Source organism: Chamaea fasciata, unplaced genomic scaffold (genome assembly GCF_029207755.1).
Source record: "Chamaea fasciata isolate MVZ Bird 193981 ecotype frontalis unplaced genomic scaffold, bChaFas1.0.hap1 SCAF_2, whole genome shotgun sequence".
NCBI lineage: Eukaryota > Metazoa > Chordata > Aves > Passeriformes > Sylviidae > Chamaea > Chamaea fasciata.
The window spans coordinates 99,893,434-99,919,280 of NW_027094087.1; the positions used below are offsets into that span (position 1 = coordinate 99,893,434).

A 25,847-nucleotide genomic window follows, 5' to 3' on the forward strand; every position below is an offset into this window, starting at 1 on the left:
AAAGAAGCACATTTGTCCCACATGCACAGTCTTTGCAAAGTGTAAGACTTTTCCAAACATACTCTGAATTTTCACCCGTTGTAATACACAGGTGGAGTTAGCAGTATCCTCCGAAATGATCTTGGCTGTTATGACAGCTAAATATTGTGCCTAAATGTCGTTCAACAATCTATACTTTATACAGTTCCAATAGATGCAATAAGTATTACAAACAAATAAGACACTCACTCTCCAGTTCAATAATTTCCATCCTGCTCCCTTCTGTATCATGGCCAACAAATTTCAAACCTTTCTCTTCAAAGCAGTGGGTCAATTCTGGGTTCACCTGAAACATTGAAAGCAGTAATTACTGTAGTTCTGTTTATTTTTCGATTTAACAAACAGTAGCACTTAATTGTAATGGTTTTCACATACATACAAGAATGAAGAGAATTGGGTAAGGGTTAGGAACATTTGCTTTCTTTTTTTAACAACTCTGGCATAAATTTGTAAAAGTGGGTATGTTTATTAAATAAAGAGATTAAACAGTAATTTTAGAAGTTACTATGCAACATTCAAAAATTAAAGCCAGGGTCCCTTCTGCTTGCTGCCCTCCTGAATCCAAGCAGCCTGCATTCCCCCTTTTTTAAATGGCTCACTAGATGTACACTGACCTCCCCTTTGACACTGCATTTCAGTGGTTATGACAAAAGCTGTGCTGCAGCTCTTCCTTCAAACTGAGGAGCTCTGCAATGAGCTCATTTCCTTGATGATGGTTTAACCACTCAGTTAATATCCAAACTTTGAGCAGGTTTACCACCATCGCATTCTCCTCCCTTTTAAGGAAAGTTACTACTGCCTGAATCAGTCACAGCATGCACCTATTGATAGGCCCCTTTAGAGACACTGATGGAGTCAGATCCCTTTTGAACTACCTCAGAGGTAACTCCAGGAGTCCACCTCATGTGCATCTCCTTGAATTACAGTATTTTGAAAGTATTCAAGCACCTCATCTCAGATGTTTGCACACAGAGGAGTGGACCCATATAAACGACAATGCTTACCTCATATCGATGCCTGTGTCGCTCCTCTACAAACATTTCATCACCATAAAGCTTCCCTGAATATACAACAAAAGAGAAATTAAAGCCAATGTGTTGCTTTAATAGTTGCTATAATTACTCCTTGTAATTTAAACCTCAAAAAAGTCACATTTAACACATGTTAAACATAACAAGACATTATTCACCGCATTGCGTTTTTTTGTTCTTCCTGAGTGATGACTAGTTTCTTTTAATTTACTGTTACCTGAGTTTATTCAGGATTCATATTCAACATTCCTTGACTAAAAATAGCTTAGGCAGTCTAGAATCTAAACACACTTTAACTAATTTAAATTGTAAAGCTCAAAAAAAAAAAAGTCTGAGTGAACCAGCAATGTAAAATTCCTTCAGGGTTTTACAACAGTTGCACACAGAAGATGCAGGCAAGGAAGCCTTTTAGTAGCATCTGTTCCATTTTAATAGATTATGCATGGCACCTGGCACAGTATCTCTGAAGAAAAAACAGAGAATATTGCTTTTCTGTTTTCCTGATCTCATTACCCAAATGACTCTTGCAGTCTTCTGTGCATCATCTTGAACACTCCACATTTCACAGCAACAAGGAGCAAGTTAAAGGTATGCAGTAAACTAGATTTTAATCATATCTCTTACTGATAATCACAGCTCAAACTTTGCTCTCAATTTACACTAAGGTCATGAGAATTACTGTCTTGCTAGGGGGTTGGTACATGAAATAAACTGCCAAGAATATCTTCAAAAATTGTAGAATAATAGTACTGCCATTTTACAAAAAATGGTCTATGTCTTAATTTTAAGAGACCACCTTTTCAAAACTATTATTTTCATCCAAGTTTTAAAGCATAACAAAAACAAATCAGACTTTCTGATAAACAACCATAGCTTTTCATGATTATTTCTGAAGATCTAAACAGATCTAAACAACTCTTACTATTGGTCAAGAGTTACAACACATGTTAATTTTTATTAACGTTTCCAAGAAGTGTTTAGGTCAAACTTGCACATTGCGATATGCATACGTGTCTCACACACAGGCAAAGTATCACCCAGGCTAGTTAGATCACTAGTATGGGCATCTCTAGAATTGCAGATTTTTCATTAAATGTGCATATGGTATTACAATTTGGTCTCCTGCTGAAGTAGATGTCATTTTTAAATACTCAGAAGGATACATTCCTTAAGTTTCACATAGATAAATAGAGAATACCTCAGATCAGTATCAGAGGCAGCGCAATATAAGAAACAGACAGATATTTACTCAATGGACAAGAAACTACTTTTTACATCTTTGCAGCATCATCTACACTACTACTGTAAAACAGGCTGATTAATAGGAGACAAGTATTACTTCAATTTTAAAATACACATAGACTAAATTAATTTTTTTGTATATTCTGGTTGCTTTTATTTTGTTATCCAAAGCATCCTGTTACAGCAAATAATTTTCCTTTCCTGCAACAGATACTTTGCTTTCCCAAAACAAGACTGCTTCCAGGGCCAGGCTAGAAAATAGGAAGAAAACACTCTGACCTTCCCAAGAACATAATAAATTAAACTGCCATGAAATGAATTTCAGTTTTCTCAGCATTTTACTCATTGTTTTTTTAAAAAGCATTGGACTCTCAGTGACAGTTTCACTGGGAGTTACAGATGTCTCTCATTTTTTTTACACTCCAATTCTCAGTAAATGTAAATAACAGGATCAGAGTAAATGAGCTCAGGCAAGCTGCCACCTAACTGTTTGCTTAAGATTATGGCATTTTTGATTTTCCATGTTACAAAGCTCCTATCCAAAAGGCAAAGTCATAAGACCTGAAAAATAACTTACTTAAAACAGAATTTTCAGTTTTAAAAACAGTCCTCCTCTTCCCCAGTCTCATTGTTCCTCCCATATCTCCAGGATTGTGTTCTGGCATATCAATAACCTGTAGAGAAAAGTTGTTGAGACACTGTTTCACCGTTTTATTCAACAAATAAAAAATCCTAAAACAAACAATTGCCTAGCAAGTTGCATAGATTTATAAATGGCAACTTTATGTATTTTACCTCCAACCACTCCCAGTCATTATTTCTCTTTTGTTTTTCTAATGTTTTGTTCTTCAATACTGCATTGTAATAGACTGACACTGTTAACACTAATAGTTCATGACAAATGTTTTCATTTAATGTTAAGTTTAACAGAAGCAACTTACCAATTTCTTAATTTTTTGGGGGTGGAATAAAACGCCTTTCTTTTAAAAATTATACCAAAATGTTAGCAATAGGATAACTCTGCCCAAAGCTATTCTCTGTGCTAAGACAGTACATAGATTTTTACAAATTCAAATTCATAGACCAAAAATGTCCACCAAGTGATAAAGACACCACCTCTGGACAAACGAAGTCCCTGAACCTCACAGGCTGACAGATTGTCCTGAGTAAATATTCCTGTACACTAGGCCATTTCTTATATTGCTCTTTCTTATGCTAAGAGGCAGAAACAGCTGTGTTATCAAGGGAGAAGACAACCTCTTTCTTGAGAAGTAGGAAGAGGGGAAGGGCATGCAGCAGCAGAGAGAAAAGAGGACACCTGTAGTGAGACGATAATGTAAAAGCAGAGTACGAGAAGAGGTGACTCCAGTATGTGTGTGCTCTTTCAGATTATAGACACAACTAATTTATCACAGGAAATGGAAAAATTACATTTCCCCACCCCTTCACCTCTACCTAAGGGTTTCTCAGATTGCTGAAGAGTTCAAAAAATACTGGGTTGCCTTGTATGAAGAATATGCTGTTTAACATAAAATTAAGGACAAGGATATACAAATACTGAGTTTGAGGACTGAAGCAGATGGGTCAAAGGGCTCCTACGTGGGTCAAGTGAAACCCAGAATGGTGGAATTCAGGGCACGTGAGAAACCACAACTTAGTGGAAGGAGTTTGCTTAGTTTTGCTCAGTTTGAAAAATCCTGAAGGGCCTCACAATCTAGGTCAGAGGAAATCTGCCTAAGAGAGGTAAAATCGTTCAAAATTGTAGAAACATAAGCTGAAGCTTTGACCTACATACTTGTATTCAAATAAACACAAGTGAGGTATGTAATTGACAAAGTAAAGTTCTAAAAATACAAATATTCACATATATGGGTAATCTTGAATGGATTTTTATTAACCTTAGTTTGCCCTCTGAGAGTAATGAAAACAACATCTGATGATCCACTTCATAAAGTGAAGTTATTCAATTTAGGAGGGATGGTGGAAAGTGTTTAACCTTTGGCCTTGTGCCAATGCATTTCAGCTGTGTAATTATCTCTGTACAACCTTATACCTTCAAAATGTTATTTAGAAGCTATATTCATTGTAAAATGTCATGAGCAGGAGTTGTGATCAAACCAATGGGATATTACAGATTCTTCAATTACCTCTCAAATCACAAAGGTGAGGACTGTGCAAGACACTGAGCTAAGCCCCCCTCCACAAATACAAAAAAATAAAAGAAAACCCATTAATTGAATCCTTACTATTTTAAATTTACTGAATTTAATTTATTTCCTTTAATTTAATTTCACTTTTTTCCTGAAGTAGTGGCCAAAAAAAAGAAGATAGTCTCAGAAGTAGAGCATCTGCTCTGCTGAAGGCTTCTATCATCCTCTGGGTCAGACCACCACAGGATGCTACATGCCCTACAAAAATCTGGCTGGAGAAATGGTCTCATAGGGAAAGTTCAGCTGAGTTTCAACACCAAGTGTGTGTGTATGTGTGTTTTCAGCTCTCCATCTTTCCCAATACTGTTAGACTGTAATACTGTAAGAAATGGACAAGGTTTGATATGTTAACTTTTGTCATCAGGTGAAAAAAGGAGCTACTTATGAATTAATACCTTTGGCTCTGTGGCTTGAATGAACTCCAGCAACTGCAACAGCACAGCCCTCAATGTTTATATATTACTTGAGTTTCTCTGCAACAAAGTCTGTGCAAGAAGCTTTTAAAACCAAAGTGGCACTGCTGCCCTACAGCCCAAAGAAAGTAATGAGAATCAGAAAAGCAACTCGTATCAATGAAATATTTTGCCATATTATACAAAATTTATTTGATCAGAAAAAGATGAGCTTTCAAATAGTGGTCATTTTGAACAACTGTGTAACTGAATAGATTCTTCAAAGGGCTTATGCTTCCTGGCACAGAATAAATCATCTCTTCCTATGCATTAGTTCTTTGAAGGGCAGAGAACAGCACAGAACAGGCACCACAAGCAACAAAAAGTATCAGTAGGGAGGAAGCAAGAATATATAAGGCATCAATTAGGTCTTTCTTACCCAAATCTCTGGAAACTGCCAACACTACAGGGATTTTATAGAACATGTATTACACCAGACAGCCAACATGAAATTAAGAATGAATCACTGTAACACAACACAAAGCCCATTCTAGATATAAAGCAGTCTGATCACTATTTAATCACGGTACTAATGAATAGTGACTTCAACTATCCATGAACAGAAATCTTCTTTCAGATATCTACTGCCTGGTTGTTCCACTCTTGCTAGAAAACATATAGAAGCTAAAGAGAAAACCTTTCAGGCCCTGACACTCAACACAGAGCAGCAGAGGCCCTGAAAGCCCCACACGTATCATTTTAATAATGATGCCAGGACGATTACATTTTATCTTTGTCTTGCCTCGTGTTCTGCAATGCCATTTTGAGAAATTAATCTACTCCGGCTACCTTGGCAGGGGAAGGGGAGGGAGTGGGGGGTGTCTGGCTGGGTTTTGTTTGCAGGCTTGGTTTTTGAGGAGTTGGGGAGGGAGATGAGCATTACTTGATTTGAACAACAGATTGCTAAGGAGCTTTGGAAACATGTTTTTACAAGTCTGGGGTCTAGGTTTTTTTGTCTTTTTACTCTGCCCTTGACTGGTAAGCAAAAGATTTATCAATGCTGAGATAAATTACTACACATGTAAGTGCTGATCAAAGCATCGGGAGATGCCACGGCCCTGGAGATTACCTGAACGTGAAAAGAGGCTCTAAACACAGCACACAAGAGACGTGTAGAGGGAAAGCTGACAGGAGCAGGGAATGCACTGACAGGTACTGATGAATACTAATCCCTGCTGAACACAGATATGAAAAAAAATCCAGCAGCACAAACTGACAAGGACTCAACCCAAACTTAAAGAGCTCATCCTTTTATTGACTCTTCCATCATTTCTCTGCAGGATTAGTCAGTACTTGCTAGATTTAATCTGATCAATCAATCACAAGTTCATCAGTAAACAAACCTAGACATCTACAAATGGGATGTTTATCCTAACATCTATTCTGTTTTAGAAACAAGCTTAGTACAAATATTTTAAAGAAAAAGTTGACAACTGCAACACTATCATGGGCATTGAGAGCTTCGGACCTGGCAAGGAAACCAAAATGACAGACTTTTCTTGTTCATTAAAAAGGAGAGTTACATTTTCAGTTACTGAATGAATGTGCAAATATGACATCTGCCTGAATCCCTTGCTCCCTTTTCCCACGGAGATATCCTAATTCCAAGCAAACCCCATCACTGCCCACCCATTTAAAGCACTCTGTGCCCTAGGACTGAATTAACTGTCAACAAAGCCACTTGCAGATTTCACACTACTCAGTGCTCCATTACTCTGACTGAAGTAATGCTGTTTTTAAAAGGATGTCCACCATCATGTGTAAGATCAAAGCAGAAATTATCAACAGCTGATTCATGCAATTACATATTGATATGAGTAACCAGCTTGAAACATTCCAACAAATACCAATTGAAATTTCTTAAAACTCTTTAAAATCCCATTGAATACTACTGTCAACCATTTTTGCAGTTTGGGTGAGCCTCTTCTCCAGAGATTTGTTTCCTATTTTAGAATTAAGTAACTGCCATGGAGCATTTATTTATTGAAGTCTAAAAGCTCTCAAGGATTCTGTCTAAGCAGAAATTCTGCTACAAAATGTTTTGTAACATTTTCTCTAGAAGAATTCATATAGGGTGTAGCTTCTTTTCAAACACTGCTTACTCACTCATAAGCAGAGTGCAATGAACTGAAGAAGTTAATGGAGATGTTGATATGCAAAGCCCATAAAGGTATTGCTTAACAGCATCTTGAGAACTCATTCAAGTTATTCCAAACACATGCCCCAGAGTTGGCTTAAAGACTCAATCAAGCAGAAAGTTTCAGACTGTTAGCATTAGTGAAAGGCACAGGGTCAGATAGTGCTGGCTACAGAAATACACTGGAGTGTCAGTCACACCAAAGGGCAGGATTTGCAATGGACTTAACTAAAAAGAAGGTGGAAGAATGTTTTCAGACTTCACACTGGTCCACCTCACATTATTATAATTAATGACTAAATACTATTTTTATTTCAAAAAGATCAGAAAATCTTTAGCTAGGAGAAATCTTTCATCCTAGCATATACATATTTCAAAAAATCAGAACTTTGTCACTGCCTTTGAAGAGGACTTCTCCAGCTGCGATTCCTAGTAGGTGAAATTTTTCCCTTACCAAATGCCCTTAAATCTACATCAGGTAAATCACAAAGAGGAAGGCATGAAGCAAGTCTGTCTCTCTGAGTATCCTAAAGCAGAGGGAAGAACCTAGAGAGTAAGGCAGAGCCTGGTGCTCTCTTCATCAAACACCCCACCCACAATGGTGAGAGAGGAACCATCAAACACAGCCTGAGACTGTTGGAACAGTAGCGTGCTTGGATGGTCTCTGACTGAGAGAATTACTATATCCGGCCACAGGCAACTGCCACAGAAGACTGGGCCACAGACAAGCCCCATTGCCTAAACCACACAAAGTAGCCACGGAAACATGAGACTGTCCCTGGCAGAGACAAAGCGCAGCAGAAGTTTTACCCTCAAAACTGTCCAGTGTTCTACCCTTGCTCTTCCCTGAGTTATCATGCCTGAGCAAGCATCCATTCCAGTTGTTTCTCATTCATTAACAGACCTGTGCTAGTTCAAACTACCACTATCAGTTATCTCTGCCTTCAGCAAGCAAGACAAAAGGAAAATTGTTTATTTCAAGGAATGTTAAGCAGGAAAACTGATTATTTCAAGTGGTCACTACTCCAGACCTTCACTGAGGAGAATTACTGATACCAGCTTTCAGGCAATACTCAGTGCCATGACCTACACTACCCTAGTAATTCTTGAAGAAATTCTGTTCATCTGCCATAAAAACCAATATCCTCACAGGGAAGATGAGGAGAACTAGCAACTGTTTTTCATCTCACTTCCCTAAAGTAATCAGGCCACCATCAGACCTGTAAGAGAAACTGCCTGGATTCCAACCACTGATTCTTCGCATGGAATGGTGTCACTACCCATTCTGATGTTCTGTCCACCTTCCAAATCTGCTCAGTGATGATTTGGCACCTAATAAACAGGGACACAGAAACTGAGGTGTTTATTTTAGAAAGGAAGTGAATGGGCAACAAGTAGAAAATTACAGATTGACCCATTTTAAATCTTTCTCTAGTTGGAAAGTATTTTTGTTGTAGTGTAAAACTTCCAGCTATATGTAGAGCTGAGAAGAAATCCCTGGAAGAGGTCCTGGATCAGCTGAAAGACACCTGTAAACTATTAATTTTATTTACTGGATATGGAAAAGCATCCTATCAAAAGCTATTTGAATAGAAAAAAAAGACAAGGTACCTTAGTTGGAAAGTTGAAAAACAAAGTTTTTAAGTAAGAGCTCTACTCACAAAAGAAATAAAAAACTGTAAATGGTACCTAGAGTGTGAAATCCATGTCAGTTTTAAGAACACAAACATCTGCATTATTGTGGGTTTGCTTCTGTTTTAAGAGAAATTACTTAATTCTCTTTTTGATTCAGCCTGATAATTCACTTTTACATTATCTGACAACACACATTGGACTGAAGCTAACTTCTAGCAGCTAAGATGATTTCACGAACTAGGTAAAATATTAAATAAATTTTAAATATATATATTATATTAAATATATTAATTTAATGATATATTAATCAGATGCAACAAGGTTTAGCTGCATCTGATTAATATTTCATTAAATTGAGGTTTTAAACTGAAGGACAAAAATATACAATCACACTGGTTGACACTGATACAAGAAAATTCCTTACTTAAAATCTGGAGCAAACAAATGAAAGAGAAAGAAAGGATTCTAGCTCCACAAGTAGATTTCTCTGCTACAGATATGTAGGAAGAAGCCCAGTACCACTCCTTCTAATTAGGGTATTATGCTTCATATTATGCCCAAAAAATCAGTGGCTGACTATCACTTTAATGGCTGACTGATCACCTTTTTAAAGAGACACCAGAATTTAAAATCTGACATTTCTACATCAAAAAGAATTTTCTACTAGTTGGGATAAATTGTTATCTCTGATAGATGAATATTCTATGAAAATCAGCTGAATAGAAAGAAGAACAATGCACTTACTCAGAATAAAAAATGCTAATGTTTAACTCTTTGAAGAACAAAAACCCCATAGTACAAATCCAGATCCCAAGAAAAAGCAAAGTAGTGAGAAAAAAATCTTGAAATGTGTTAAAGACACCACTGAGCAAGCATGTTAAACTGCTGCAAGATATGTTCCAAGCTGTATGTCTTCGGAAAAAAATCCCACTAAAGCCAACTGCAGACAGTTGTGAAAATAAATCTTGATCAATACCCAGTGGCAAAATCTTGTGCCAATCTGATTCCTTTAACAAGCAGCTCAGCTGAGTCCACTCTGGAAAACCACACAAAGCAGACAGCTCATGCCAACCACTGCAACCTTTAATTGAAGCAATTTGTTCTCATGCACAAGTCTACTTTCTTTTCAACTGTTCTTTTACATCTAAGCTGTAACTTTGTAGAAATGAAAACAAATGTAGATAATGAAGGCCAGAGTAGCTCTCATACTAATTAACACTATAGTCTGGCTTCTTCTTACCTTCCACTCCATTCTCTTCTTTGTTTGCATTTTTGCATTTTGAAACAGCACCTCACAAAGGATCACAACCAGGAAGAACAGCGCAAGCTGAAGTAACTGGTGTTGGAAGGCATGCAGGATCACTTTTACTGTTTAAACTGATTCATATCTACCACGTAGATATCTTGAAATATGTTATATGCATTTTTGTAACATCCTCCTTCCCTCTTCCTCTTTGAAAGCTTCTGGTTTGATTTAATTCCTGTTTACATGTCATTGAGCCAGTTTCCTCACCTCTACTACCTACACTCCACAACAAAGCATACAAAATAAAAGGCCCTCTAGAACTGAAGCTGACCACTTAATTACTTAGTGGTCCTCCCACTTAATTTACTAATTTGAGAAATTCTAGGAATGTAAATCTTATGGATTAAGAGCAGAACAGACATATTATAACAGGGAATACCTAGGCAGAGAGCCTCTAGCTCAATCAGTCTAATTTTAAATACTATTCTTTGATAAAGGCTGCATGGCAGCCAGCGTGTCATAAGCCCCACAAAGGTGTATAAGGCTCTGAGGGTTGACCAGTAACCTCTCAGAAATGGCTTTAAAATAATTGCAAGACTGCTCATCAGGTGTGTTTTGAAAAGCAAAAAGGTTTTAATTAAAGAGGAAATAACAAATGATAGAAAACAAAAATAAAACCCATGCAAAGATGTAAGGGAAGCCCCTTTCACCTTTCTAAGGCACCCCAAAAAAGCCCAGAGCACCTCTGTGCTCCTTCTTAAGTACTTAATGTTTTAGGAGGGCTTTTGGCAAACCACCCAGTAGAAAATAGCTGCATTTCTGAGGAACAGCTACAGAGAGCAACAGGCGCCTTTGTCCTGGCACTGGGCCAATCACGGTGAGAGAAGAACAGAAGGTTCTGGTGCTTCTCCAGTAAAAGTCCTGAGGTGAAACTGAAACTCCTTTCCTTAAGTGAAAACATCTTGCTCGGGCGTGGGGGATGCACTGCAACAACTCTTGTCTTCCATTGCATGCCCAGAACAATAAATGTACTTTGACCTATCTGGTCTTTCATGTCTATAACTTTTCCTAAATTACAGAGAACATGAATGCTGGGTATCTTGTTAGGCATTAAGTATTGACATTTATTCTTCTGGAAAGCTCTCCAGCAACAAGCAATGGGATTTTCTTTCCCCCATGAATGCAACAGCAAATTACTTCCATGAATACTTATCCTCCCACCCACATATACATCATAACATTTTTCTTCTGATTCTGGAAAAACTGAACCAAGAGCTGGATATCACATCGTGGTCATCAAGGTACTGTCTTGTAATTCTAGGATTTGCTAAATCCTGTAGTTTCCTATTGTAAACTATATTAGAAAAAAAGATAGCATAGGGAGATAATTGCAAAGACACAACTTTAAACAGATTATCTTAAGTACTTTGGTATTTTCATTACTGTCTATCCAACAACAGTAAACATCTTTTCAGATTCAGAAAACCAGAAAGAATGATATATATTAATATCATAGCAGAGATTAATTACCTTGATTACCTCTGCCAGGCAATTCAGGGATGCTTTGAGACACATGTTCTACATTACATTTAATAGCTTCCTGCTTCCACTTCAGAAAAGCTTCAGTTGGCAAAGACCATCTTGTCTGGAAGACTTTATTCTGCTAAAACACTTATGACTTACAATACTTTTTTTTTTAATTTTCAGGTAGAAACCATGATGTCTTCCTTCTGAGCAGAATCCCTCCTGTCTCATTTTGTCTGTCCTACTTCCTCCAAAAACATAATAAACATCACTGTTCAGATCATAATTTAATTCAGCACTTCTTGTGATCTTCTCCCCCAGCACGTTAACTCTATCCCCTTCAACATGAAATGAGAAGAATGTTTTGGAATTTGCTTTCCTTAACTGTGTTTATAAGGTATAATCAGGGCGCCAAGTTCAGGCACCATTCAAAAGGACAAGCGGCTTGGCCAGTTGCACCCACGCTATGTACATCAAACGCTAATCGCTTCCTCTCCCAAAAGGGCACCAGTGAGCACCACGAGGATGCCTGGATTCATGAAACGAAGTCCAGAGTTAACATGACAGTACAGACATATCTGTGCAGTTCTTGCTTGCTAACAGACCATAAAACCAGAACTGCAAATCATTTTTAGGGATGGAGATGGTACAAACTTTGAAAATATAAACCAACAGGAAGCACTACCTATGAGGAAGTCAGAAGAGAGAAGCAGAGAGGGTATGTGTATGCATATGGAGAACCACTAACAAAAAGGTCAGAGAGGAGGAGGAATGACTCTTCAGATCACTTCTCATTTAATAACAAGATGGTGAAAGCTTATAGAAAAAAAATTACCAATATTGTTTCCAAGAAAGTAACATTTACAGAATCAACTTCATACTAGTGCAGACCAAGCAGGCATTAATTAGCATGACATCAGCTGAACACACCCAGCAGAATTCCTGACACCCTCTGTGAAAAGTGTGGGTGGCTAGGTACAGACTAATTCAACAGATAATACAGTGATCTACTCAAATGCTACAAATGTTTACTGAGCAACCAAAAGACATTGCCACAACACAGACAAAGTTCCAGGCCACATCACCACAGTGACACATATCAGGCACCTAGCACAGCCAACCTCACAAAGGCAAAGTTTTCCAGTGGTGCTCCTAGAAAAATCATTTTTATCCTTCACCTGCACCTCAGATGGTCTCCAACAGCAGAATGAAGAGGCAGGAAACACGGCAAAAACTTTCAGTTTAAAAGCATCTACAGTGCATCACTGTCAAATCCATTGCAGTTCTGTTGTTCAGTGCCTACCTCCCCAGTATGGAACACTGCATTATCAAATACAATGAAGGATGGGAAGCAAATAAATCCAGAATTAAGGAAACAGAAAACCTGATTAATAAAAAGGTCTTCCTTTTGGGGAGCTTTCATAATTTTCTTATACTTCACTTTATTTTTCTTCCATCACATTAATTTCATGGTTGGAGAGGGGGGCTATCGGGGCCAGAGTATTTATTAAAACTAAAACTTTAGCTAATAGCTTTTTGTTTATTTTTAATAAAAAGTAAATACTTCACAATATAATTAACAGGCCACTCACACCTAATAAAAAACACCTTCCCATACAGCCCTTCTACTGATTTGAATCCTTTATTTTTCATTGCCCATGCACTTCTAGGCACATGTTCAATTCCAGTTCTCACTCCTGGGTGTCTAAAAGGCTATTAGGAAAAGGGTGGAAGTCCTCAGCTGCTGCACAGACCTTTCTCTGCAGGTATCAAGCCACTTTACAAAGGCAAGTGTGTTTCATTACCTCCATTTGGTATGGGAAAAATAAGGCAGATTAAACAACTTTTTTTAACCTAGCAGAACCAGGACTTCTGTGATATCAAAACTTGTTCCTACAGTTTAGAAACAAGGCAGCTAAGGATACAGAAACCACACATTCCCAGGTGACCTTCTAAGAAGGCCAGCACCTTAATGTCACTTGGTCCCTTATCTGAGTAGGAGAAACGTCTACAGAAATGACATTCATAAAATTGGAGATTTCATGTAGTTTTCAACATATGACCTCCAGTAATCTATTGAGTTATGCAGGAATCTGTGAAGAGGTAAATTATTTCATGTTCCTGAAGCTTTAGATTTTTGTTAATATACAATTTCTGCTAAACTGTTTCAAGTCCAGTTGGTGGAGAAGATGTTTTGGAGCTGTTATATTCAGCAATATAATCACAGCATTAAGAGATCTGGACAATTCCCCTTTCTTTACATTATCAACTTGCCAAACAGAACAATGGTGAGGAACTAGTTCACTACTTACACCATTTCCCCTGTGTGTGAGAATAATCTCACATAACTTCAGCTGCATAACTTGTAGATAAATAATTTCAGGGAACCACCCAAGTGCTTCTCTCTGCAGGGACCACAACACAGACAGGGGCCAACACTCAGCTGGAGAATCTCACCAAAACAAGTGGCAGCTTGAAATGCTCCCCTAAGCCATGAGGTAAGCAGTGCTGTTCTGCCCTAACATGTACTACACACCTGCACAAAAATGGTTTTGTGAATGTCCCTTTAATATCCAGTCTTTGTCAACACTCTATACACCATCCCAGAGCATCCTCAGTTCATTCTGAAGTGACACACAATATATTGCAGCGTTACCAACACAGACTCGGGCATACAGTTCTCGATTGAATAAAATGTTCTCTGCTTATTAAATCAAACACTGACAGACACTCACCTACATCCACTTCATCCAGAAATATGTTTTGTACACAGCATAAATTTCCCTATTTGATTTACAATTAGTTAAACATAATTCCTTCTGTAAGTACTGGAAAGGGCAATGCTTTTTTGATAATCCAACATGCCTTTCTACTTAGAAAAATGTTTTTTTATGAAGAGAATTTTAAGAAAGGAAAAAGGTGGGAGGTTATTAACAGCAAGAAGGCATTCTTCACAGAAACTAAATGTCCAAATGAAGAAAACACAAAAACTTTTAAGTTTATATATATAAATACCAAATCATTAATACCATCTGCCAAATATTTAAGAAGAAACTTGTAAAAGGCATCAGTAACTGAGAGTCAATTATTTTTATTCATTTTCATTTATGGAGAAAAATGGCATTGTGAAGTTAATCAATTATCAAGACTAAAAGATAAAATAGAACTCATACTCAGAACTATGACCATGGCAGAAAAAACATGAGCATTCTGCTTGTGTGCAGTGTCAAGGAGTTGAATAACATTGCCAAGCTAAAATTCATCTTCAGGGGGAAATCTGACATGCCCATCTCAAATTGAAGTGCTAAAAGAAGTGGCTACAAAACAGACAAAATAGACAGTAAAAAAGCACTGGAAACAGATGGCACTCATTCAATTTTGAAGCAACTGAAGTGTGAAACAGTACCTGTGGTGAATAACTACCCATCAGCCTTGTCACCCAGAGCCACCCAAGTGGCAAGTGCCCCAGTGTAGATACAGAGACTCATAGTCTGAACCACCTGATGGCCATACCAGGCTGATGCTTTAACGATAATGTAGAAGTACAGGGCACCTGGGCAGCTGTAACAGGCTGGGACACCGCCAACAAGGATTTTGTAAAGGGAGAGACAGGTCAAGTCTGGCCAAGCGGGCCTTTGGTCTAGATGGAGCTGTGGTCTGACCCAGTATGCTCTTCTTAAAGTAAAGGTGATACCATAATATGCACTGTAGAACACCACACACATTGCCTTCCTATGATATAATCATAGGTGTGCTTAGTTCACAAGTGTATTTCATCAGCTCAGTCTGGGTTCTAAGAGGAAAGCAGGGTTCTCCCCTTTTAATTCTGTATCTGAAATAAAGGTCCTCTCAGTGCTATTTGTCACTTGACCTTCACGTTTTGCTAGGTTTGCAAGTATGTGGTGGAATGAAGAAAATAAAAAATTATTTTTAGAAACTTTTTCAGTTGTTTGCTTAAGTACTGGCTCTCTAATTTCTCAAAAAAGACAAATATTATTAAATGTCTCATTACTTAAGTTTCAGCTCAGAAAATGCAGGTAAAAATAAGTTGGGTGAGAATATTAAATATATTCATCACATAATGGTGTTAATGATACTAAATCTCAAAAATTGTAATTTACTTTGTATTAGTTAATTGATACTGTTTCTGTATTGTCTCACTTACAATTCAACATTCACAGTGAGAGAAACAGCAAGACAACACAAACCTTGCAAAAACTCTATTTATCGCTACTTAAAATGGATTATTCTGAGAAAGATTAGAGTATTTCTTTGCCACAAGACAAAAAAGTTGTACACAAAGTCAAGCTGTGCAAGAAAGTACTGTCACTGATCTGTGTCATTTGCAGATGCAGCATATCTGCTGTGATTTGTCAAAACTAATTTTTCATTATACACTTTGAGCAATGCTGAGGTTTTGGTGTTTTCCCCAGGCTCTTGGGCAACTGCTGGGCTTCCTTCTCATCAGTGAACACCGAAGTTTAGAGTTTCATGGCAAGTTACATCTCTGATGCCTACACGGGCCATCCCTAATTAGCCAGGCCAAATGACAATGCCAATGGAAGCCAAAGCTAATAAATCTGTATTATTTTTCAGCTGCAATGCAATAATCACCAAGTGTTTCCAGACATATATTTTCATTATTTTCGAATTTATAATTCCAGATTCCTCACAGCCAGATATTAGGGCTTTTTAATACTAGGATCCAACAGGCAATAGAAGATGACTGTGCAGAGGTGCTGAGAAAAATGGACTTTAGTAATGTCTCCGAGGAAAACCAATGTTCCTCCTTTTTAGACGTTTCAGCATAGCATGCACAAGTATCTTGGGGTTACACAGGTCTGTTCCAAACTGGTGCCAGCCTTAAGGCTGAGTTCCACGTGGCATCTGGTGCACTGCCTCACCAGCTAAAGACACTTAAAATTTTCTTATAAAATTCTCTGCACTCCTGATTCTGAATCCTAAGAATTTACTTAAAGCTACATTTTGTTACAGCTAAGCTGTGAACTCCTGTGTATTACAGGAAGAAAAAAACCAAAACAAAGTCCTTTTGTGTTGAAAAGACGACTAGTCACTAACCTAAAATAAATGAAACTGGCTTTAATGTAAATTCAACTTAATTGATAGTTTGTTTCCTTACTAGCACAGCTGAGAAGTGAGTTATGGCTGAGGTGGATAATTTGTTAATTTCAGTTTACAACAAAATGCAAATCTACTTCTTCGAAGTTCTGGTTTAGAGATGTTTAAATTGCTCATTTGATGCACTTGTGTAAACTGAGAAATTCCAAACTATTATGCCTGTTACTTATTGAACCTAGAATAATTCTGTTTTACTAATCAAATTGGGTAATAAAAAAATCTAAAATTAAGTTAGGTATACAAGCACTATCCTTTCTTAACTACAATTTCTGTAAGTAGCAACATCTTAATTTCTTTCAATAGGCCATAACCACATAAAAATAGTTAGAAAACTGATTGCTCTATATTGTTAGTTAGACAACTGCTACTCTTCTCATAGGCCTCATTAGTTCCTCTAATTTCTTCGATTTTCCATCAGGTCACACTCTTACTTGGTCAAAACAGAGGATAGGGAGAGACTTTTCTAGGAGCTTCTTGCTTCCATTGTCTTAAATTCCCATTAACAGAAAGACCTGAAAGTTATTAATGGATATTTTGAGAGTTTTCCTTCGGAAATAATTTAGCAAACGTCTATTATATCTAGATATTAATACATCAAAATGCTAACAAGATGAGGGATTTCTATGCCAAAGGTAAAGCCATTACTTTATAGCATCATTTTTGTTATGTTTCCCATTGTTAATGAAACACACCCCAGAATATCACTAATAATCTGATTTTACATGGCATGGCTCACTTGCAGACTTCTGATTGAGAATTACTAACTTCTGGAGTTCTACTGGTGTATATAAGCACCTCTTTTTCCATTTCAAAGAGAGAGCTGCATAGCTCTTACCACTGTTCGATTTATTTCTCTGCCTCTGCATTTTGTACTGCTGAGTCTGATCAGGCCAGCAAGGGTGACCATCCAGACACACAGTGCTGAAGGTCAAGAAATTGAAGAGACTCAGATGTTTCTACCAGAAAGTGACCTCCATTTCTTTCTGCCTAAGGCCACCTCTCATGGTTGCTGCTGTTTTCCCCAAACTTACCTTTTCCTGGTGGAATGTAGGTGGTTATTATCTAGCACAAGCACCTCCACCTCAGTATTGTGGCACTATCTGAGTAATTCCCTTCCACTTGAGCAGCAAAGTCAGCACAGCTCCAGCAGGGTCACTTGCACCTAAAGGGTCACTGCAGGACAATTCTGTTAAAGACCTCTATCACTGATCTCCACGGGCTTGAACATGGTTAACTGTGCTGAGAGCCCCTGTCCCTACCCAGTGTACATCCACAGAAGAGTGCACACTGGTCCGTGGGGTCAAAACACCACAATACTCATTCTCCCAGCTTCTGCTGTCTAATAGAAAAGCCAAAACTGTTTTAGAGAACCCAGAACTCAGGATTCCCCATCTTTCCCACATTCACACAAAGCAAATCAAAAGGATCTTATCATGTCACCTCACCATCATCTCAAGCTGTAGGCTTTATAAGAAAACTCCACAAACTCATATAGTATCAGATTCCTGTCTGTCAAATCATTCTAAATAAATTCTAAGAATACAAAATGGATTACACCTGTCAAGGACCAAGACAATGAGATACAATATTTCTGACTCACCAGTAGGATTATTGCATCGACAGACAGTAGTCCTGGACTGACATGAGAACAGATTTTAACTATTTCTCCCTAAAAAATATGCTGGGCAAGGGAGTCTCTTAGTTGTATATTTCCCCATTTGAGAGCAGGCATCTCAGTGTCATGTAATCCTTAAATTATGTGCCCATGTGTCTTATTAGATGCACCTTCAGGCCTCTTTTGAACAGTCCATCAGATTTGCATTGTTGAGAGCAACAACAATGCTCTGAAAATGAATTACAAACTTGATTCCACCTCTCCTCATCGATTTTTTCTTCAGGATGAAGGAAGGTTTTTAGATACAGCTGTCACATGTAGAGGCTCCAGGCAACTCCAGTGTCAAAGGACAGCTGAGAAAAGACCTAATCTCATCAGAGAAATAAACTCACTAGTGCCTCTTGTACAGCATTATTGTACTTATACTTTCTTTGCCCTACCTGAAATGCAACCAAGGCCACTCCTCCATAAATTCATATAAGCTTTGCTGGAATGGAGATTTACACATTTTTGATCACTTGAAAGAATTTCAAAAAACAAAACCACGTTTAGTATGGAACAAAAAGGTTTACGGTTTTAGCAACTACATAACTGTAACTTTCAGCTGTGGCAGTAACAACCACATTGCACTGCTGCATGAGTCAAGGTTCACAAAACGGAAGGATAAAACCTATTATTGAAACACATTCTCCCTCAAAACTATCTTGTGCAATATAGAATATCTACATCACAAGGAGTTTCAGCAATAAATTAGTCTGCCAGATGTGTACATATGGCAGCAACAGCTGACACATATAGTTACAATGAATAACACATCACCAATTTAAAGCTGACTACAAACAATGCATCTTATTAAATAATTCATCCCTGTAGCAGTCGCACCCAGTCCTGTTTAGGGAGACACCTTCAACATCTCATTAGGTCTATGTCACAAGGGAGAGCCTGCAAGAGACTCTTGTCAGGATAACCCATATAGCTTAAGTTTAATTTGTGAGATGAGACAACCCTTTTACATGTCACCACTACAGGTTTTACAAACAATGACAATTTCAACATAGGGAATGCATCACCTGTGACACATAAAGGACTTTACAACTCATCCCCAACTCCCATCTGACAGTTCCGTCCCTCAGAGCAATGCCATGTTCTTTACAATGGCTTTAGTGCAGTTTGCTGAACTTCTCACCCATAATTATTTGATCTTTTTCAGAAAGTTTGTTCACTGAATGTTCCTTTTCTCTCAGTCAGTCCTTTGTCTCCTCCTAGCCTAACAGGAAGGACCAACTGACAACACTGAAATGTTCTATCACAATTCTCCTATTTGCACTACAGAGCTAGTTCCCACATCTGCCAGCCACCACACATCTTGGAAAAATTACCTGTGGGTTAGACCGGCTCTCAGTATGCCAACTTTAAAGCCTGTTCCGTTTTGTAGACAGGTCAAGAATGTCAGAAGATGACTACCTGCAGCTGGGGGACTGATTCTCTTCAAAACTCCCCAAAGCCCTTAGAGCTGAAATGAACACGTATCGTGGTAGCAGCAGACATCTGCATCTCCATGGTTTTCATTATTTGCAAATTATCTACAGTACAATGTATCCCATATTTAACTTCAGATCAGCAGAGGAATTGGTAATTTACACAGGCACAGACACATGTACATTCTATCACTAGTTCTATACGAATTCTGCTCTGCTTTTTTACTCAGTAAGAAATCAAAACTGACACCTGTGCAAGATTTCTCTGCAAATCAGTTAGGATTCTTTTGTTCCACAGAGTCCCCAGTCCAGCCCAATTTACTTTAATTGTCCCATTATCTTTCTCCCACATCCCCCACCTTTCTCTGCTACAAAAAAAATAAGCAGAGTTAACAAAGGGCTTTGATCTAGCAATGGATGTCTGTATGCTTGAGATGATGCACAAGCTATTAAGTAGAAATAAGTGAACACTAAGCACAAAGCCACTTCCTGCTCTTTCTTTTCGAGTGCTCAACATCCACAAAGGTATGTTCTCCATTACAGCAAATTTCAGTTTGACAGTAGATATTTCAATACTGTGGCTAGGCTGCAAAATAAGCCTCACAGAGATTCCTGAAATTGCTTTAAAGTAGCTGGGCTTACATACAACTGAGCATAGTGCTGCTACAATAGAATATACCAAAGAAGGTGGAAAAATACTGGAGGGTTAGGGCGTTAACCCATTGCCAGGCAATTAAACAGGATGATTTGAGATAGTCACTGCCCTCAGGTGACAGCCCCACCCCTGTGGAGGGTGCCCTGTCCCTTCCAACAGTGTCAATGAATGGCATAGAAATCCAGTTTCAAACCAACCCAATTTATAGTCCAGCACATTAAGGTAAACAAGCAGCACAGATTCACGTAACATTCAGCCATCAATGGGGCAGGAAGGATGTGACAAGGGCAAAAGACACAGCACCTGGGTTATCATCCCATTTAATCCATCATTAAATGCACATGACTGTGACGCCATGAACTTCACCCCTGCTACCACCATTGTGGTGCTGCCCAAACTTCAGTCATCCCTGCAGCTTGTGTTCCCTTACTCCCAAATGTGACTGGAACTGCTTGCTCCAAATACGACAACAAATCAGTTTACTAGGGAAGTATTCACCAATAGCCAGTTTCGAGTGAATACTGAATCTGCACACACCATCACTGAAAGAAAATGACACAGAACCACCACAGGAACATGTGATGTGCATCCCTAAACAAATTTACAAGACATCACCAACTTAGTCCTCTTTTTGCTAATGGCTTTGTATCTAAGCTAAAATAAAAATGTCAATTCCAAAAGGATACTGTGCTTACTATGACTTCTCTAGACCAAGGCAAACCCAACTGAATTATATCATGAACTGCAGGAATTATATAATTTCATACATGGAAGAAAGAGCAGCAAGACACTGGAACCAAAGTTGGATTGTTGTTTCTATGCTGGAAGTCAGCTTGCACAGATGTCAAAGCTCCAAGTGCTGTTCTTTAGCACAGATAACACTGCTGTCTGCTAGTAACACATCATCTAACAGCAGCAACACTAACATATCTTCCCCTACTTTTGTTCAAATTCTTAGTGAGCAATCAGAATTCCTTACACCTGGATATCATTCTGCCACTGCAGGGCTGTGCTGTATAAGATGGGTGTATTTCAGAATAGCACTTAAATCCTCCAAAGAGATCTTCTGAAAAAGACAATGTACTGGAGCCTGTCAGACTGAGTTCTTTGGCTGATTCCAACACAGAGTTCAGAGACGCCACACAAACTATTGGAGGAGGGCACTGCAAGCTAAATTAGAATGAAGAGGACAAAGAGTCAGGAGATCAAACCCCAAATCCCAGTTCCACCAGTCTCTCATTCAGTCTCATAGAGTACAGTGCCTTGTGAACAGAGCTGATCTGAGGACACTGGATTCATCCCCAGATTTGGCAGACAACTCTTGAGGAAAGCACCCAAATTTCCAGACGTTGGTCTCTCACTTTCCCGGGAAGATGCTTCAGTAAAACTGGTTATGCTATTTTGCAATTAGGTGGTGTTCTTTAATGAACCCTTAGCATATTCACAAGGCTGATGTGCCGAATTCTGAGTTGCGATCTCTCAAAACGCAGCTTTTCCACACCACCAAGCATCTTACTACTACATTTTATACTCAGGGAGGTGCCTTAGGTACAAAAAGAAGTCATTTGAATACTTAAAACAAATCTTGCAAATACTGTAATGTCAACAATACAGATCAGGCACACCAGTTTCCCGGCACTGCTTCCAAAAGGGATAAAGCAGTAAGGATGGTGAGGCTACCACACAGGAGCTGCAGGGAAGAATTAATAGGTGGGAAACAGAAGCCTTAGAAGATCACCCAGTCACGCAGTACTATTAAAATTTGACCACCTGGCAAAGGTGAAAAAAGGGAATGAAAGGAGAAAGAGACAGGTATTTCTTTTTCATTTAGTTGGCAGAAAGAAAAAGAAGACAAAAGGACTTATGATTATCTGATTGCCATGAACAACCACAGAGTTCATGCCCCAGTTTGGTGTATGGGACTCACCCTAACCCATACAATGCACTCCAGGCCACAAGCCCCACTCTTGCTTGCACTGCTACTCCCATTTCCCATAGCAGCAGGAGAGGTTCTGTTAGTATAGACAGCAGTAGCTCCTGAATTTATGTGGAGCCAAAAAGCAAACATAGGAGCAAGTGCATTTCCAGCTTCGTCCCTCAGCTGGACTGGACAGATACTGGGGGCCACCTTGCACCAGTTCTGTGAATTCTAAGCCAATGCTAAGATTTTGCACTGAACTTTAAATTAGTGTATTTGTTCTCTCCACAATCTTGAAATTAAGTGTCAAGAAACTTGACAAAGACTTCTACTGTTAAAAAACTGTAGCTGGACACCTCCCTGTAAAACAACAGGGATTGTCCTCACCAACCAAATGCCTCTGGAACTATTTAAATCTGCCACACCATGATCACCCAGAGAGGTGAAGTGGCACAGCTTTGGACATGGCATCTCAAGCAGAATGGGAAACAACTGAAGAAAGTCAAGAAGAAATTACCAGATCTAAGCAGCAGGTCTCACAAAGGAAGACTAAACTAGCAAGGATTTCTGCTGGTCTACTAGCAGAAAAAAAGGACAGGGAATTTTGCTGATGTGAAAGGCCGTTTTAAGACGGAAGATGTCTGTTCTGCCTATTGGCAGAGACAGGAGAATCAAAGGAGTTAAGTGCAGCAAGACCTGTGGACACACAGTAATACACTCTAACAAAACCCACAAGGAATAGACCAGATAAGGAGGCTGTGGATTCCACATTATTTAAGGCATTTAAGAATAAGTTCAGCAGGCATCCAAGATAAATATTGATGACCCCACTCCAGGGAAAAGGAAATAACTAATTACACGATCTCCAGGGACTCTTCTAATGCTCTTCTGACACTTGGAAGTGAGTGCAAGCACTCAAATTCAAATGGGCTGCTAATGCAAGGTGTGTATCTACATAAATAATCCACCAAAGTTTGCCTGGTTTTCTCAGGAAACCTCCTCCTTACCTGTTATGGAATCCTACACCCATACATCCTCAGTTCCAAAAACATCCCTTCTGCCCCATCCATCTCCTACAGACCCACAAAGCTCTTGGTTTAGAGTTATAAATGACGAAATGACAACTGCTTCTGAAGAAATGATGGACAGGGTGAAAAATCTAGTCAGTGGGACTGGAGTCAAGCACAAAAAAAAATTACAACAGACAGACAGCAGGCAGATTAGAAACCACAAGTAGACACCACAGCCAGAGCCAGCGACTCAGCATTTGCAAAATTAACAATTTTGGTCATGAAGCATCAACCACAGGCTGATTATCAACTCCAGGATGTCCCACAGACCATCAATGGAACATGAATACAACCATTGGAACATTCAGAATGGAACATGCAGAACCCACAGAACACAATACTCAGTTATAAAGGTGTTCCTGAGAAGGAACTGTTTTTCAAAACCTCGCATTCAACCTTCTAATCTAGAACACTTCACTTTTTTTCCATTCACATCATGGAATGTTTTGATTCTTAACACTAGCAACCAAAATTTTATTCCAGAGGAACTTCATCTCTTTCCTGTGCTAAGAAATAGCACAAAATGTGGAGAAGTGTGACTAACTACTCACACAATGACCAAGTAGCTTCTTAATATTTTATTTACATACTTGGATATTTAAAAAAAAAAAACCTATATTTGCCGATTTCCAAAATGCCACTGTAATAACAAATGCTATACATATCACCATAGGAGTCATTTTCACACTTCTCTGAGAGCAGTTCATCTTGAAGTGAAGAATACACAAATTCAAGCAAGAAAATCTTTCCAGTGTCACCTATAAAGGCCAAGTAAATAGACATCAAGTGCAGTGGAGGATGATGACACATTTCCGAGATAAAAGAATAGTACTCATTTCTACTGCTAAAGTATCCTATTCCTTTGATTACTGAAAACACAATAACTAGTGCACTGACTCAATGACACATGCTAGTTTCATAATTAGGGTGGAGCATGCAAGCAACTATAAAGGCTGCCCCAATGTGAGACTCTCACTGCTGGATACATCTGAAAGCTCCAGGTTCTGAGTGAGGTAAGTATAACCCAAATATATTGGGCCTTTCAAATCCTTAAACCTAACTTAGATAATTTCCTTTCTTGGGAAAGTTGATCAATTTCACAGAGGAAAAAACCCAACTCTTTTCATCCAGGTTAAGCATTACTCAGTAAATGGTTAATTAAACAATGAAGAGAGTGTCAGATATAGTTCAAATTTTGATTGTTATTTTCTGTTTTGTTTGCAGTTATTCTTCAAGACAATACCTGAGGAACATGGAACATTTACTCAACGAAAACCTTCTGAAGTATTTTACCCAGTATGCTTTACAGGAGGGCAGCACCAGTGCACTGTCCATTGGTGGGCTGAAGAATCTACTTCAGAATCAATTTGCACAGTACCTGAAGGTAAGTTTCACTCTCATTGTATTCCCAGTGCTTACAAGGAATGCACAAGAAAAAGGAAATACAGGCAATGATGTTCAGAGCAGATTACTGTGCCCAAATGGTTTCACTAAATCCATAATTTTTAAATAAGGTTTGGCTTATAAAACTTCATTTATGTTGATGAACAGTGGCTCCAAACAGATATTTGAGCACAGAGCTTATAACAAAGTCCTATGAAATCAAATGCAAAAAAATCTAAGAGTTGTTCTGTTTGGGTTTGGTTTTCTGGGTTTTTTTTTTTTTTTAATGCAAGCCAAATTTCACCTGAAATATAGTACCTGAATCTTATAAAGTATTTTTCATTTTATCTATATAATTCATCTTTAATCTATAAAATATATTGAAAAGAATCTATAAACCAAGTAAAACAGTAGAACACATTTAAAAGCAAGAGACCTCTGCCAGTTTCTACCTAGGCTAAATTACCACCATCGCAAAATAAATAATTTTGCCATTCCAGAATGATGTCAAGTAAAGAAAAGAGATACCACCAAGCTAGAGAGAGAAATATCCATTTCCTATAGCTAGGAAAAAAAAACAAAACAAAACAAACAAACAAACGAACAATGTTTTGATTTTATATATATTCTCTGCCAAATCCTTCCTGAACTGTGTCAGGACTCAATTTAGATTCTTCTGCCAGACAAATCTTTAAATACTGTGTTTTGGACATCTCACAAAAGCAATTTTTGCTAAAGGTCTGAAATAAGTGGCACTCCCATAGAAAACTACAGTATTTTGAGAACTACAGCAATCCAATTTAGTCATTTCAATTAACATGAAATGGCTCATTATTAACAGACTCCCCAAAAAACCCTAATAAAACACAAAAGGTTTTTTCTTTCCCTTAAAAGGCAGCTTAGAAATTGATTGCCAAAAATTAATAGAAATGTGAAGGCAAATTCAGAAATATAATGCTTTTTATAACACTGAAGACAATTCAACATCATACCCATTTTCCCAAATATGTGGAAATGGAACTGTTTAGAAAAAGCAATACTGATGTTTTCTGTCTGCACCTCAGAATTTTTCA

The 25,847-nt window shown here is 38.3% G+C and overlaps 1 protein-coding gene across 2 annotated transcripts in view; it reads right to left on the reverse strand.

Annotated features, from left to right (window-relative positions):
• The window catches only part of CTPS2 (CTP synthase 2), a 60,059-nt gene that overhangs the window by 12,836 nt on the left and 21,376 nt on the right, over positions 1–25,847 (reverse strand). For both annotated transcript variants that reach the window (XM_066176883.1, XM_066176882.1), the window contains exons 14-16: positions 2,890–2,986; positions 1,044–1,099; positions 229–325 (exon numbers count right to left, since the gene is read on the reverse strand). In XM_066176883.1, coding sequence (XP_066032980.1) covers positions 229–325; positions 1,044–1,099; positions 2,890–2,986 — 250 coding nt within the window. The remainder of the gene's footprint in view (positions 1–228; positions 326–1,043; positions 1,100–2,889; positions 2,987–25,847) is intronic.